This window comes from Epinephelus lanceolatus, chromosome 19, assembly GCF_041903045.1.
Source record: "Epinephelus lanceolatus isolate andai-2023 chromosome 19, ASM4190304v1, whole genome shotgun sequence".
NCBI lineage: Eukaryota > Metazoa > Chordata > Actinopteri > Perciformes > Serranidae > Epinephelus > Epinephelus lanceolatus.
In genome coordinates, this window is record NC_135752.1 from 22,368,814 (window position 1) to 22,382,539 (window position 13,726).

Genomic DNA, 13,726 nt, shown 5'->3' on the forward strand with positions numbered 1-13,726 from the left:
GTCACACAACAGTTAAATCCCAGTTGTCTGGAAGCCACTAGCACACACCATGACTGCGTGTGTGTGTGTGTGTGTGTGTATACCTTCGTATGCCATTGTTGCATAGTGCTTTTAGACCACACACTTACCAATTACACTCCATTTCATGCTCCAGTGAGGCCGACCGGCTGGCAGACCCATGTTACATAACCACATTACACAGCATTTACAACCTGCTGTGTGCTAAACCTATGTGCACACACACCAGCATGAGAAACCCTCCAACATATGATGTCACACCTCATGGCAAAAATCCAACACATTCGTCACTACATGTGAAAAAAAAAACATCCATACAATTAATTATACATGGTGTCCTACACACACTTTTCTCCCACCTCTTCTATCTCTTCCATCCATCATCCCACCAATCTGCAGTAAAAGCATTTCAGTTCAAGGTATTGTGGTTAGACACGCACCCTGTCAGTAGCAGCTACTTCACTTTAGAAGCAGCAGAATTCAATGACTCTCCTCTCTATCATCTCTTCCTGTCTCATCCTGTCTCTCTGTGGCCATCTGCTATAAATTACATGACCCAATGCCAAGGATAAGACTCACTGGAACAATATCAGCTGCGACTGGAGTCCCTATACCCGCGCCATTTTTTTTTTCTTTCTACAAAAATCTATCAATTATTTTTAGAGCACCGTTTAGGAACTGCACTGTATGTGTGTGTGTGTGCTTACGCAGAGTGCCTGAGGTGTCTGCGTGCTCTTATTTTTAATAAGGCATGTGCCTAAAGTGCATGCCGAGTCCTTGGATGACAGCACACACTATGAGGCATTGTGAAAAGAGACTGAGAGAGGGATGACAGAGAAGTGGAGAAAGCCTCCAAAAGTAAACAAACGGCCAACGCTGAGAGATCGACGGGAGGAGATGCGGGGAGATAAAAACAAACCAGATTTTAATATTTTTAGCCAGCTGCAGAAACAAACGTTTGTTTGTACTTGAAGCTGACAACACAGGCCAAAGCATCCTCGTAGTAAAACTACTCTGAAACCCAGAAAAACAAATCACCGCCACCCATAAATACCACGCGAAATCTATTTCAGAAGTGGTGTTTGAGAAGATGTCACACCTCTTTAGCCTAACATGAAACCAAGTAAAGTTGAAGGAGAAAAGAAAACTCAAAAACTTCAAAAACCCATCACAAAATAGGCTCAGAGTGATGGAACAACACACACACACACACACACACACACACACACACACACACACACAAATAAAAAAACTCTGTGCCGTCTCTGTAACATCCAGCAGCCTAGGGGAGATTGCATTAAAAATTCATCCTGTGATTTATCTGCACTCTGCTTGGCAAGCCGGCCCGACACACTCTGCTATCCGGTTTTATTGTGCTCTCTCTCTCTCTCTCTCTCTCTCTCTCTCTCCCTCTCTTTGTGTCTTTCAAATTACCACGAGTGCAGTCACACACATGCACATGATAGCGGCGTACACATCAAAATATATATGAAAAATCATCCAGCAACAAAACAACAAACAGGCTGTCCACGTTAAGCCGGACCTCTCAGCTGTCCTGATAAACATTTGACTAAAAAGGTTAAATTGAGAACTACAAAAACATGATACAGGGCGATATATAGAACGTGCCATCATGTCTGCAAAATTTCCAGCCTGTCACAAAGGGATGAAACAATAACCACTTTCATGACAAACTGTGATAAAATTCCTCAGGGTTAGCCTTAACACTTCAGATTTTATTTATCATGAAAACTGTGTAAATTTGTTTACCACGCTTTGAAAAACTTGTGGTAAACACTGTCCAGCATCAACCGAAAGCAGCAAAATTTTCCCAGACACAGGCACAGCATGCAATGTGGGTTTGTTTAGCTATTTCCTTATATACAGCAATATAATATGAGCATTTTAAAGAAGGCCAAGGTTCCCACACATTTTTACCTGCAAATTTTTTAAACTTTTTCATTAAATTTTACCTCACTACCATGACCTTGTTTAAGTACTTTGAAATAGGTGTGTCTGGGGCACCCAGTAGATCACCTGGTAGACCAGGCACCCCATGTACAAAGGCTATGTCTTTGCCGCAGCAGCTATGGGTTTGGTTCCAATCTATGGTCCTTTACTGCATGTCCTCTCCTTTCTCTCTCTCCCTTTCACTCTGAGACTATCCTATCAATAAATGCCAAAAAAAAAAAAAAAATGGGCCTTTACAGTGATAAAGCAATACATTATTGAACACACTTTCCAGGCATTTGCGTATAAGCAAACTGCTAACGCTTGCTAACTTTACTTGCTCTGAAGACATTCCCGCCACTAACTAGCTTCATATGCCCATTGCCAACAGACAAGACCAGCTCATACTGTCACTTCACAAAACGTGAAAGACACGCCTCTATATATTACATAGATGTCAGTGCAGTTTAACATGTGATTTGACGGTACTGCAGCAGCCCCCCACTCAAGCTAACATAAGCTAACCATCAGTAGTAACTGTCACCAGCATCATTTCGGGGTTTACTACACTAACAGTGAACATTCATGCATCTTATGTGCCTCAGTACCTGGTTAACCTGCTACACAACAGCTGCTCTGCATTTTCCTGTTTTTCCTAATGTGACAGCATGTCTCTTTCCCTCAAAAGGGGCCACAACCTTAGCATGCTGATCAGGTCTATGTGTGTCACGTGATACTTGTGACATTTCAACAGTCATGCAGTGCAGCACTTGATTTTAAATTAGCAATACTAGGTACGTACTTCATGTAATGTCAGATATGTTTGGGGATTTTTAAAGAAAAAATAATTAAAACAATAGCCGAAACATGCTGTCAATTCCAAACCATTTCCAGGCCTGTAAATTATTTTTTTCTAGTTTCATAACGTTTCCTGGAACTACATGACTAAGGGAACCCTGGCAGGCTAACTTTAAGTTGATGCACATTTATATGGTTTTCATATATTCACATATGATGTTGGCTATGTTATTGTTTCATATTTTCAATACAAAACTTGCTGAAATGATTTCAGTGTGTATCAGTATCATCAATGCCATAATGATACTGATAACCGTGATCATTTGGGTCACTATAATATGAAATTTTCATACCCTCTCATCTCTACTGCCATGTTTCATCAAGGACAACAGTCTGCTGTCATCAGTCAGCCTCCCCAAACTACACTACCCAGACTACTTTGCACTAAAGGAAGAGATTTCTTCATCTGTACCCTTTGCTCCTTTTAATGTGTCAGCATGGTTTCAAAGGTTTATGGTCTGCTGCCTATTAATAATTATGACCAGATTGCTAAAAGCAGATGAGTGGACATTACACTGTTTCTGAGAAAGCATTACAGTACTGAGTACGGCCATGTCTACGTGAGGGAAACACCAGAATAAAATAAATACTAAATGATGTCATAAGGAAGAACAGGCAAATGTTCTAATGAAATACGTTTCACTGTTTCGACAAAAGCTCTTAAAACCTCACTGGTTTTTACTTTTTAAGGTAATTCTGGTTTTGCCCTTTACTCATTACATCAAAGATGCTGTAAAGAAGGAAGTATTTTGCAATACAGGACAAGAAGCAGAACTGAAACCACAAAATTGTTAAATCTTTCCGCTCAGCAACGCCAGATGTGATGTGTGCTCCACAAACTGAGCAGCAAACTAAGGGTGACGTATACCAGGGCCGAGCTACGCAACATGCCAGACAGACGCAAAATAATCAAGCTAAAATGTGTGTATGCGTGTGTGTGTGTAGGGAGGGAGGAAATCAAGACGCAGAGAAGCACACTGGGCATGTGTATTCATTAAATGCAGAAAGCTCAGAGGAAAGTCGATAAAGAAGCCGTTTGGTGTACTGTGCGGATTGCACGGTGACACCCTTGCCAAGGTCACCCACTGTATTTGCTGCATCACCATAACTCAAGACTAATCACGGTACTGTGTTTGCACGCTGCACGCACGCACGCGCGCGCACGCACACACACACACACACACACACACACACACACACACACACACACACACACACAGAGGCATGCACTAGTCTCATTACCCTTGGTTATTTATGAGCTCAACCACATGCCCTCTTCTGCGGTGTCCAACCTCAGCACCTTCAGCAACATCTTATTTTCTCTCAATCATTCATTTTTCTCCCCTCCATTCTTCCACCCTTCCGTACAAACCACTCTTCCACTCTCTTCCTTTTTCCCCACTCATTTTTCCTCTTTCCTCCCCTTGTTCTAGTTTTTTAATAATTCATCTTCTGCACTGCTCCCCCCTCGGGGAAAAGCTCCAACTGTCACAGGCCAAGACCATTAATCAATCCCTCGTCTCTCTCCCTCTCTACCTCCACCTCTCTCGGCTCTTAACCTCCCTTCTCTTCCCCCATTTCTCCACTCCACACTTCTCTTGCTCTCCGTATCCTTTGCGCTTTTCATCTGTCATGTTTCTGCCCATCATTTATGTTTTTATGGTCTTATCTGCCCCCGCTTGTCACTCTCCTCCTCCGCTGCGCTCTTTGATCTTTCAAGACGCCCTCTCCTCCTCTTAAACAGCACACTGGTTCTTTTTCCGCATCCTCTTCCTCCCGTAACACGCCTCTCTCATGCTGTTACGCAGGGAACAAACCCCATTTCAACACTCATTCATTATTTGTGATTGTGCGCTGGTAGAAAACTGTAGACCAATGAAAGTGCATCATATGCCTTTCTTGTTTAACGTCAACAAATGAACACAGGGAGAATTTAACACATTAATTCCATGCATAATTACTAGTTAACCAAATATAGGAATAAAAGCATATGGAAGACGCCTTTGGATCAAAATCACAAGAAAACATCTACAAAAACATCATTAACAGCCACCAGTGATTAAATTGTTTCTTCCTTCTTCTGTTTCCTGTAATTGTTCTTCATCTCTGTAACCTCCTCTGTTTCTTTCACTCTTCCGTCTCCTCCTTCTCCCCTTTCCCCACTGTTAACATACAGCCTGTATAGATCCTCCCCGTCTACGCAAAGCTGTACACTCCTGTCTGCACTAGCTCTTATCAGGTATCTCTCCCTCACACACACACACACTCTGTTGTCATGTCTAGAACAACTTATCAGATTTAACTCTCACACTTTCCAGTCTGGAGAGTGTTGCCTTACTCTACTGTGGATAATCCACCATCATCCAAGCCAACACAACCCCAACACAGGCACTCACACACATACACACACACGCACGCACGCACGCGCGCACGCATGCACGCACGCACGCACGCACGCACACACACACGTCAGCACCTACGGACAGAGAGTGCATTACCATGCCTGCAGGAGGAGTGGTCACACGTTTCCTTCCTTCTGACGCCCCGCTCCTGGAGTTGCTGGGCGCGTGGTGGGGGTGCAGAAGCGAGGTTACCAGTCAGGATGTTGCTGTCACGCCGTTTCCGCTCCTCATGTGCTCCTCTGTCACTCTGACCACCGCTTTACGAGAGGTTGTGCTTCTGACAGATGGAGAAACAGAGAGAGAGGAGGAGGGGGGAGGAAGAGGATGAAAGGCTGATCAGTGTCTCAACAAATACAAGAAGCTTCCTCTTTTTCACAAAAAACAAAACACAGAAAAGGAAGAGACATAGATTTGATAAATAACTAAATGAATAATAAGACAAAGTACTTAAAAAACAAAAAGCAAAACAGATCAAAGAAAAACACCAGTAGCATCAACCCCCATCACATGTAACCTGCATCTGTCTAATCCTGCAGAACCCAATTCCGCCCGTGTCTTCATTTTCAACATCCAATTCTCTCTCTGTTTCTGTCTCTCAAACACACACAATTTTCCGAGCAAGGGTGAAATCCCTGTCCTTGAGTAGGAGATCTGACAGAATGGCTGATCGACTCATGTGGAGATAGACATGTGGACACACACACACACACACACAGGCCTTCATTCATTTTTCATGAGCTGGCACGAGTCTGAGGGAGGGGGATGTAATACAAACATGTACTTGTTTTCATACACTGGGTTACACACTTAACCCTAACACACCCTCCTCCATTCATACACACACATGCAAACACACAAACGGGTTGACGGACTACATGTAAACTAGTCTCACTGTTCTTCTGGAAAAAGACACACACAACCATAAATTTGTGTGTCACTTAATTCAAACAGAGAATACATGGTGACTTATAAAATATGGCATGTACAGTCTATATATAGTAAAATGTAGGAGAACGCTACCACAGTGAGGTCTGATCGTTGCAATCATGAATTCACAGTGACACCTGCAACCACTTCATGGAAGATGCAATGGCAAAACTGTGAAAAATTATTATGTATTTCTTGAGAATACTGTGTTGTGTGATGAACAGTAGAGGGTCTGAAAAACTCTGAGCTGGACTCCAAATGACAATGTTTAGTGTTTGGTGAGAGCCCGACCACTGTGCTACAGAGTGCTCCTTCAGTACAAATTGTGACAGTAATGGCTCTAACCTTATCTCTTCCTGGCTTTTATTCCTTTCAGTGAACAGAGGTGACAGTGGAGTAATCAGACGGACGTAAAGGCTTTATATAATTCAGAATACACAGCACAAAACAAATGATCCAGTAAACCAATTACTCTACGCTGTTCAATGCCTCTTATCATGAGTTCATGATTTTCTAAACAAAGTAAATTACTTGTAAATCTTGAACTTCAATGAAGTTGCTTGTGACTTCTTCCAACTCATCTGACGGCTTCAGAGAGTAAACCAAACATTCAGTGTTGCTATGAAAACACAGGCCAGTTTTATCAGCGCGGAGCAAGCCGAGGTGAACAGATACACAACGTTCCTATTCACAACATGAAATGTCAACAGTATCACCACTGACAGTACACAGACGCATCTGGTCACAGTCAGACCACAGCAATGACATTTATAGAGCTGTGCATGTGTTCACACCAGAGTGTATGAGATGATTTCTCAAAGGTCTTCCAGCTTCGGGGGTTGCCTGTTCGAGCAGGTGTGGGGAAAAGGCAACAGTACTGATTACAATAATGAAAATGGTGACATACAGTACAGGCCAAAAGTTTGGACACACCTTCTCATTCAATGCGTTTTCTTTATTTTCATGACTATTTACATTGTAGATTCTCACTGAAGGCATCAAAACTATGAATGAACACACGTGGAGTTATGTACTTAACAAAAAAGGTGAAATAACTGAAAACATGTTTTATATTCTAGTTTCTTCAAAATAGCCACCCTTTGCTCTGATTACTGCTTTGCACACTCTTGGCATTCTCTCCATGAGCTTCAAGAGGTGGTCACCTGAAATGGTTTCCACTTCACAGGTGTGCCTTATCAGGGTTAATTAGTGGAATTTCTTGCTTTATCAGTGGGGTTGGGACCATCAGTTGTGTTGTGCAGAAGTCAGGTTAATACACAGCCGACAGCCCTATTGGACAACTGTTAAAATTCATATTATGGCAAGAACCAATCAGCTAACTAAAGAAAAACCAGTGGCCATCATTACTTTAAGAAATGAAGGTCAGTCAGTCCGGAAAATTGCAAAAACTTTAAATGTGTCCCCAAGTGGAGTCGCAAAAACCATCAAGCGCTACAACGAAACTGGCACACATGAGGACCGACCCAGGAAAGGAAGACCAAGAGTCACCTCTGCTTCTGAGGATAAGTTCATCCGAGTCACCAGCCTCAGAAATGGCAAATTAACAGCAGCTCAGATCAGAGACCAGATGAATGCCACACAGAGTTCTAGCAGCAGACCCATCTCTAGAACAACTGTTAAGAGGAGACTGCGCGAATCAGGCCTTCATGGTCAAATAGCTGCTAGGAAACCACTGCTAAGGAGAGGCAACAAGCAGAAGAGATTTGTTTGGGCCAAGAAACACAAGGAATGGACATTAGACCAGTGGAAATCTGTGCTTTGGTCTGATGAGTCCAAATTTGAGATCTTTGGTTCCAACCGCCGTGTCTTTGTGAGACGCAGAAAAGGTGAACGGATGGATTCCACATGCCTGGTTCCCACTGTGAAGCATGGAGGAGGAGGTGTGATGGTGTGGGGGTGTTTTGCTGGTGACACTGTTGGGAATTTATTCAAAATTGAAGGCACACTGAACCAGCATGGCTACCACAGCATCCTGCAGCGACATGCCATCCCATCCGGTTTGCGTTTAGTTGGACGATCATTTATTTTTCAACAGGACAATGACCCCAAACACACCTCCAGGCTGTGTAAGGGCTATTTGACCAAGAAGGAGAGTGATGGAGTGCTGCGGCAGATGACCTGGCCTCCACAGTCACCGGACCCGCAGAGTGAAGGCAAAGGGGCCAACAAGTGCTAAACACCTCTGGGAACTCCTTCAAGACTGTTGGAAAACCATTTCAGGTGACTACCTCTTGAGGCTCATCGAGAGAATGCCAAGAGTGTGCAAAGCAGTAATCAGAGCAAAGGGTGGCTATTTTGAAGAAACTAGAATATAAAATATGTTTTCAGTTATTTCACCTTTTTTTGTTAAGTACATAACTCCACATGTGTTCATTCATAGTTTTGATGCCTTCAGTGAGAATCTACAATGTAAATAGTCATGAAAATAAAGAAAACGCATTGAATGAGAAGGTGTGTCCAAACTTTTGGCCTGTACTGTATGCAGTATTGCAGTATTATATTTGGCGGTATGGCTCTGTTCTGGGGCCCCTCTGCCTTTCCTCGGACCTACACAGAAAGCCTCTTCCTTGCACCTACATGGAAAGCGTAAGGCGGAGAGAGCACACCTGTCTGCGGCAGTAGCTCAGTCCATAGTAGGGTTGTCAAAAGTATTGATACTCTGAAAAGTATTGATACTCAAACGCTGTATCTGGATACAATACTAATTTACAAAAGTATGGATACTAACAGTGCACGCCACCTCAGCGCCTGCCAGGTGTGCGCGACGGGTCCGATGGACACGCACTGTGCAGGCAGCGTCTGGCAGGCACAGAGCCCTCGCTGCAACCCGGCTTGTTGTCGTCATTGTGCATGCATGCACACATTTCTGTTGCTGTAATATGGCCAGCGTGGCTGCAGGAGGATCAGAGCAGCCAGTTTTGGTCAAAAATGATAAAGGAAAAAGCGCTCTTCGAAAATATTTAGTGAAGTGAACACAGCATGCTGCAGATGGCAGGTACAGCCCCTCCCCTCACTAGCAGCTGAGCAGCTGGTGTCGCCAGCATCAAACTAAAATATAACTTCTAACGTTAATGTGGGAGCTAAGCAGAAAACTTTATCAGTCAGTTTAACAGAACAACACAATTATGTGTGTCTGAAAAGTTATGTTAACTGTAAAGTCACAGATTGAAGCTGAAAAAACGTTCTCTGATCACACAGTGAGGTACAAACAGGAGCATCCTGAGCCTATACTACTCTATTTGATCAGCAACAAAAATATGGTGCCAATTCACCAGAAGCACAGAAAATAAACAGGGCTGTAGATAAATACATTTGTATGGACAGATCTTGTTTCTGGTTGTTATTATAAAATATGGAGCATGGACTGGTAGCTGGAGAGGTGCCAGTTCACCTCCTGGGCATTGCCGAGGTGCCCTTGAGCAAGGCACCGAACCCCCCGACTGCTCGGAGCACCGAGGCGCCGAGGCAGCCCCACTCTGACATAATCTCCACTTAGTGCATGTATAGGTCCTGTTTATGCATGTGTGTGTGTTCGGACCTGAGTGTAATTGACAACAGAGTGAAACAGAATTTCTCCTCGGGGATTAATAAAGTATATAAAATTAAAATGAAAAAAAAAAAATTGAATGAGGCAAACCTCTCTGCCCTTCCATGCACCTATATAGAAAGCCTAAGGCAGGGAGAGCAGTCGCAAAGACCCCATGAGAACAGAACACAGATTAAAAAACAACAACAACAGAACTGTGACTAATTCGTGTTGGGGGAAAAATAGCTTAAATGAGATTTAAAAATAAAAACTGAAATGTATGATGACAATAATGTGGTGAGGTAGTGAAAAGATGGGCTGATATTTGGATCTACTTCATTTGTGATGCTGCAGATAGAAAAAGTGATTGCTTTGTACCTTTATTGACGTGAGATGAAAAATAACTGGCAGTGATGACGTAAGGGACTTCTGTCAATCACTAATGTGAAATGTTTTCATCAACTAGATTTGACTAAAAAAAAACAAAAAATAGGGATAACACGATATCAGATTGTCTCTTTTTTGGTGAATGAATTAAACTCGAGTGTAGGGGGTGGAGTGGGAGAAACTATTAACATGAATTAAATATTCCATTTTTTAAATACCACAATAATCATCAATACTGGCATGTTGCGACACCCTGACATAAAAGATAATGGAAATCTGATTTTGATCTCTTTCACTGTGGAGTACACCACAGTACATCTTGAAACAGTTGGACTGCAGCTAACGTTTATTTTCATTATTGTATAATCGGATGATTATTTTCTCAATTAATCAACTACATAGAATCCTGGTTTCCCAGAGCCCAATGTCTTGTCCACAAGTCCAAATCTCAAAGATATTCAGTTTACAATGAAATGAAGCAGAGAACAAAAGCAAATCATCCCTTTGGAGAAGCTGGAAGAAGCAAACTGTCTGTCAGTTTTACTGGAAAAATCACTGAAACGATTTCATCAATTATCAAAATAGCAGCAGATAAATGTCGTTGTCGGCTTATCGTTTAATTTAAAAAATAGCCTGCAAAATCAACTCTGTGGTGCAGAGCCTCATTACTGCATTGAGTTTGATCTCCAAAACCCATCATCTCTGAGAGATCAGATTAAGCAGGCACTGGGCTGATATGGGAAACAATACACACATTCATGGGGCAGAATCAGGGAGAAAGTACACATGCATTTATTAAAGTCCATTACAGACTCTATCTCTGCTGCTCGCAGAACCTCCCCTGGCATCATCCCCACTGTGTAGAGTATCTCATCACCTTGAGACTACTGTTCATACATCCAGGGCTCTATCTGGATGCTGTCAGGGGACAGGAAAGATAAACACACATGTGAATGTTGGTCTTTCGTGGAGTAGACCTGCTGGGGGATTAAACTGTGGTGAAGCTGCAGCCTCTCAGTGAAAGCTCAGTGGAATCCAGGGAGAACAAGAGAGGAGAGAGATAGAGACGCGGCGAGTAGTTAAAGATAAAAAACGGAGAGAATTGTGACTGTGCATGAACAGGAGCAAGTAGGGCGAGGAGAACAGGCAAGAGAGGCAAAGAGCGAAACTATAAGGAGGATACAAAGTGGTGTAAGGGGACAGAGGGGAATCGGATAAACAACGGCAGATATCGAGCTGGCCCCTCGGGCGAACAGACTCCACCAGAGGCTGCCCCTCATTTTCTCTCCAGGTCTCCCTCTCTCCGCTGGCCGCTGGCCTGCCACACTGGCAATTACCTCCTCAACACACCTGGCAGCAACAGTGTCTGTGTCTGTGCACTTGTGTTTCGCCGGTTACCTTACAGCCAGCACTCTGTGCCTGAGGGGGGTAAGCTCTATTCCAACACGGCTTGGCCACTTAGGACTGTATGCACATGATTATAGTGCACGCACACAGACACAGACACTGATACAAACACCCTGCCAAGAAGCATAATAACAACGTGCCAGCCCCCATTCGATTCTCATTATCAGAGCAATTCAGAGATAAACAACAACACCAATTCCCTCCCTTTGTTTCTCTCATGGCACTTTCCTTCTCATTTTCCTTTAATTAAAATCATGTGTACACGAATGAAAAATACACTGCACATAAAAAATATAATAGAACAAAAATAGGATGCTTATGGTGCTTGGATCAAAGCTTAAATGACGCTTTGGATGTTAAGAACAACAATATGTGGCCGACAGGATGCCCACTCTCCTCTGTCTCCCACTGGGACTCAGGGCGACTGAGAGGACCATGTTTGCACATGCACAGCTGCGTGTCGCCTGTATGAACTGTGGCTGCCTGTTTGTTCATACAGCCTCTTGTGGCTTGTGTCTTCCTTAGGCTCACGCTAACCAATTATTACACTTTTCCCTGCTTCCATCCTCCATCTCTTTTTGTACACCTCCCGCCAGTTTCCATTCTCCATGTCTTCTTCTTCTCTCTTATTCGCACCATACTGGTGGGTCATTAACATGTGATTTTGTGTTTTTCTCCAGAGGAGAGCAGAAGGGGGGGAAAGACTGGCAGAGGCCCTGCCTCATTAACACCGGTGGTGGCACATTAGCATGTGAACACACACAGACACCATCCCCTCAATTTGGTTCCATAGTTATTGAATATATTTTTCCTGGAGGTTTAAGTGTGAGGGAAAACACATACACATACACACCTGTGTTGTGTCCTTCTTGCACCAAGAGTTGGTGATAGCATCCTGTTTTCCCTACAGAGATGAAAGGCATCAGGCTTAGGATAAGAAACAAGGGATGGGAAGTGACTGAAAGATGAAGGAGAGATAGCAGAGCTGGGGAATTTGCTGAGATGGCTCTGAGCAGCAATTTACACCTTTCTCATCTGATAACCATCAAATAAGATGAGCGGTGGAAGAGACGGAGTGAAGGGAGACAGAGGATTGACAAAAGCCAGAGAGAGTGTGCTAATTAGTGTTGCAGGAGCTTATTTTCACAATGTTTTCCCTTTCTACAGTTTTGATTATCTCCTTAATATCGTAATCAGATTATCAGCCGTTACTCCGTAAAATGCTGTAACCCAATATTTAATGATTACAGCACAGTTGGAAGCCGAGTGTTTCATCCACCAGCCGCGGTGCCAGCAGGATAACATAATTCAAGACACACTGTCATTATTTCGACAGTGAAAGGACCTTCGATGGTAACACGCCAGAATAGCTGAAGGACGAATCTAACATTACAGCTGCAACCAGAATGTGCTGGCACTTTATGAAATTATGAATTACAAAACACCAAATTAGTATCTTTTCTGTGTTAGGGAGTTTTAGAGAACCCCCAAAACTAATGATCTACTATAAAAACCATCTGTAGTGTGATTATAAATGAGAAAGCCTTGGGCCATGTCCCGGGGAAAAGCTTCATGCCACAGTATTTGGGATAAGATCTCATCTAATACACAAAGTCCAAGTGAGTCTACCGATTTACTTTATACATCAGTTTGTGTTTTACTTCCATCTTGCTTTACAGTCTGTACGACACATAGGGAAACATATGTTTTTATGCATTTTCAGCAGCAACTCCTTTATTTTTGATTTATCTCTAGATTGTTTTTTTGAGAATGGCCAATCCAATTTCACCAGAGCCCAAGGTGACATTTCATATTTTTTGTTTTATTTACCAACAGTCCAGTCACCAGAACAAAATGTAGACATTGCACATTTCTGCAAACTCCATGATACATTATAGAAGAAGGACAAGGAAAAGGTTTAGCACACTTCAACAGCCTCACAATAAATGGCAGGCCTGCCAGCTGCTCTCAGATCAGGGCAATCTTATATCTGGAGACACTTCTGGTCCAAAGTATGCTGGAGCACACAGACTAGAAGCAACAAACATTATGAAAAACGTCTTGACGTCAGTCAGATCCTTCCACATCAGATTCGTCTCTGATGATGTTGCCTCTACTGCGGGTTCTCCAGAATACTTAGTAATCTCTGATGTCTCCAGTGATACATTACATACGCATCACATCAACAATTCTAAAGTGACATACTTCAGATTACACAAACAGTATGAGC

At 42.9% G+C, this 13,726-nt stretch overlaps 1 protein-coding gene across 4 annotated transcripts in view; it reads right to left on the reverse strand.

Annotated features, from left to right (window-relative positions):
- Positions 1–13,726, reverse strand: part of strbp (spermatid perinuclear RNA binding protein) — a 106,346-nt gene that overhangs the window by 36,892 nt on the left and 55,728 nt on the right. For all 4 annotated transcript variants that reach the window (XM_033647733.2, XM_033647736.2, XM_033647734.2 and 1 more), the window contains one exon: positions 5,325–5,505. In XM_033647733.2, coding sequence (XP_033503624.2) covers positions 5,325–5,327 — 3 coding nt within the window. In that variant the 5' untranslated portion in view covers positions 5,328–5,505. The remainder of the gene's footprint in view (positions 1–5,324; positions 5,506–13,726) is intronic.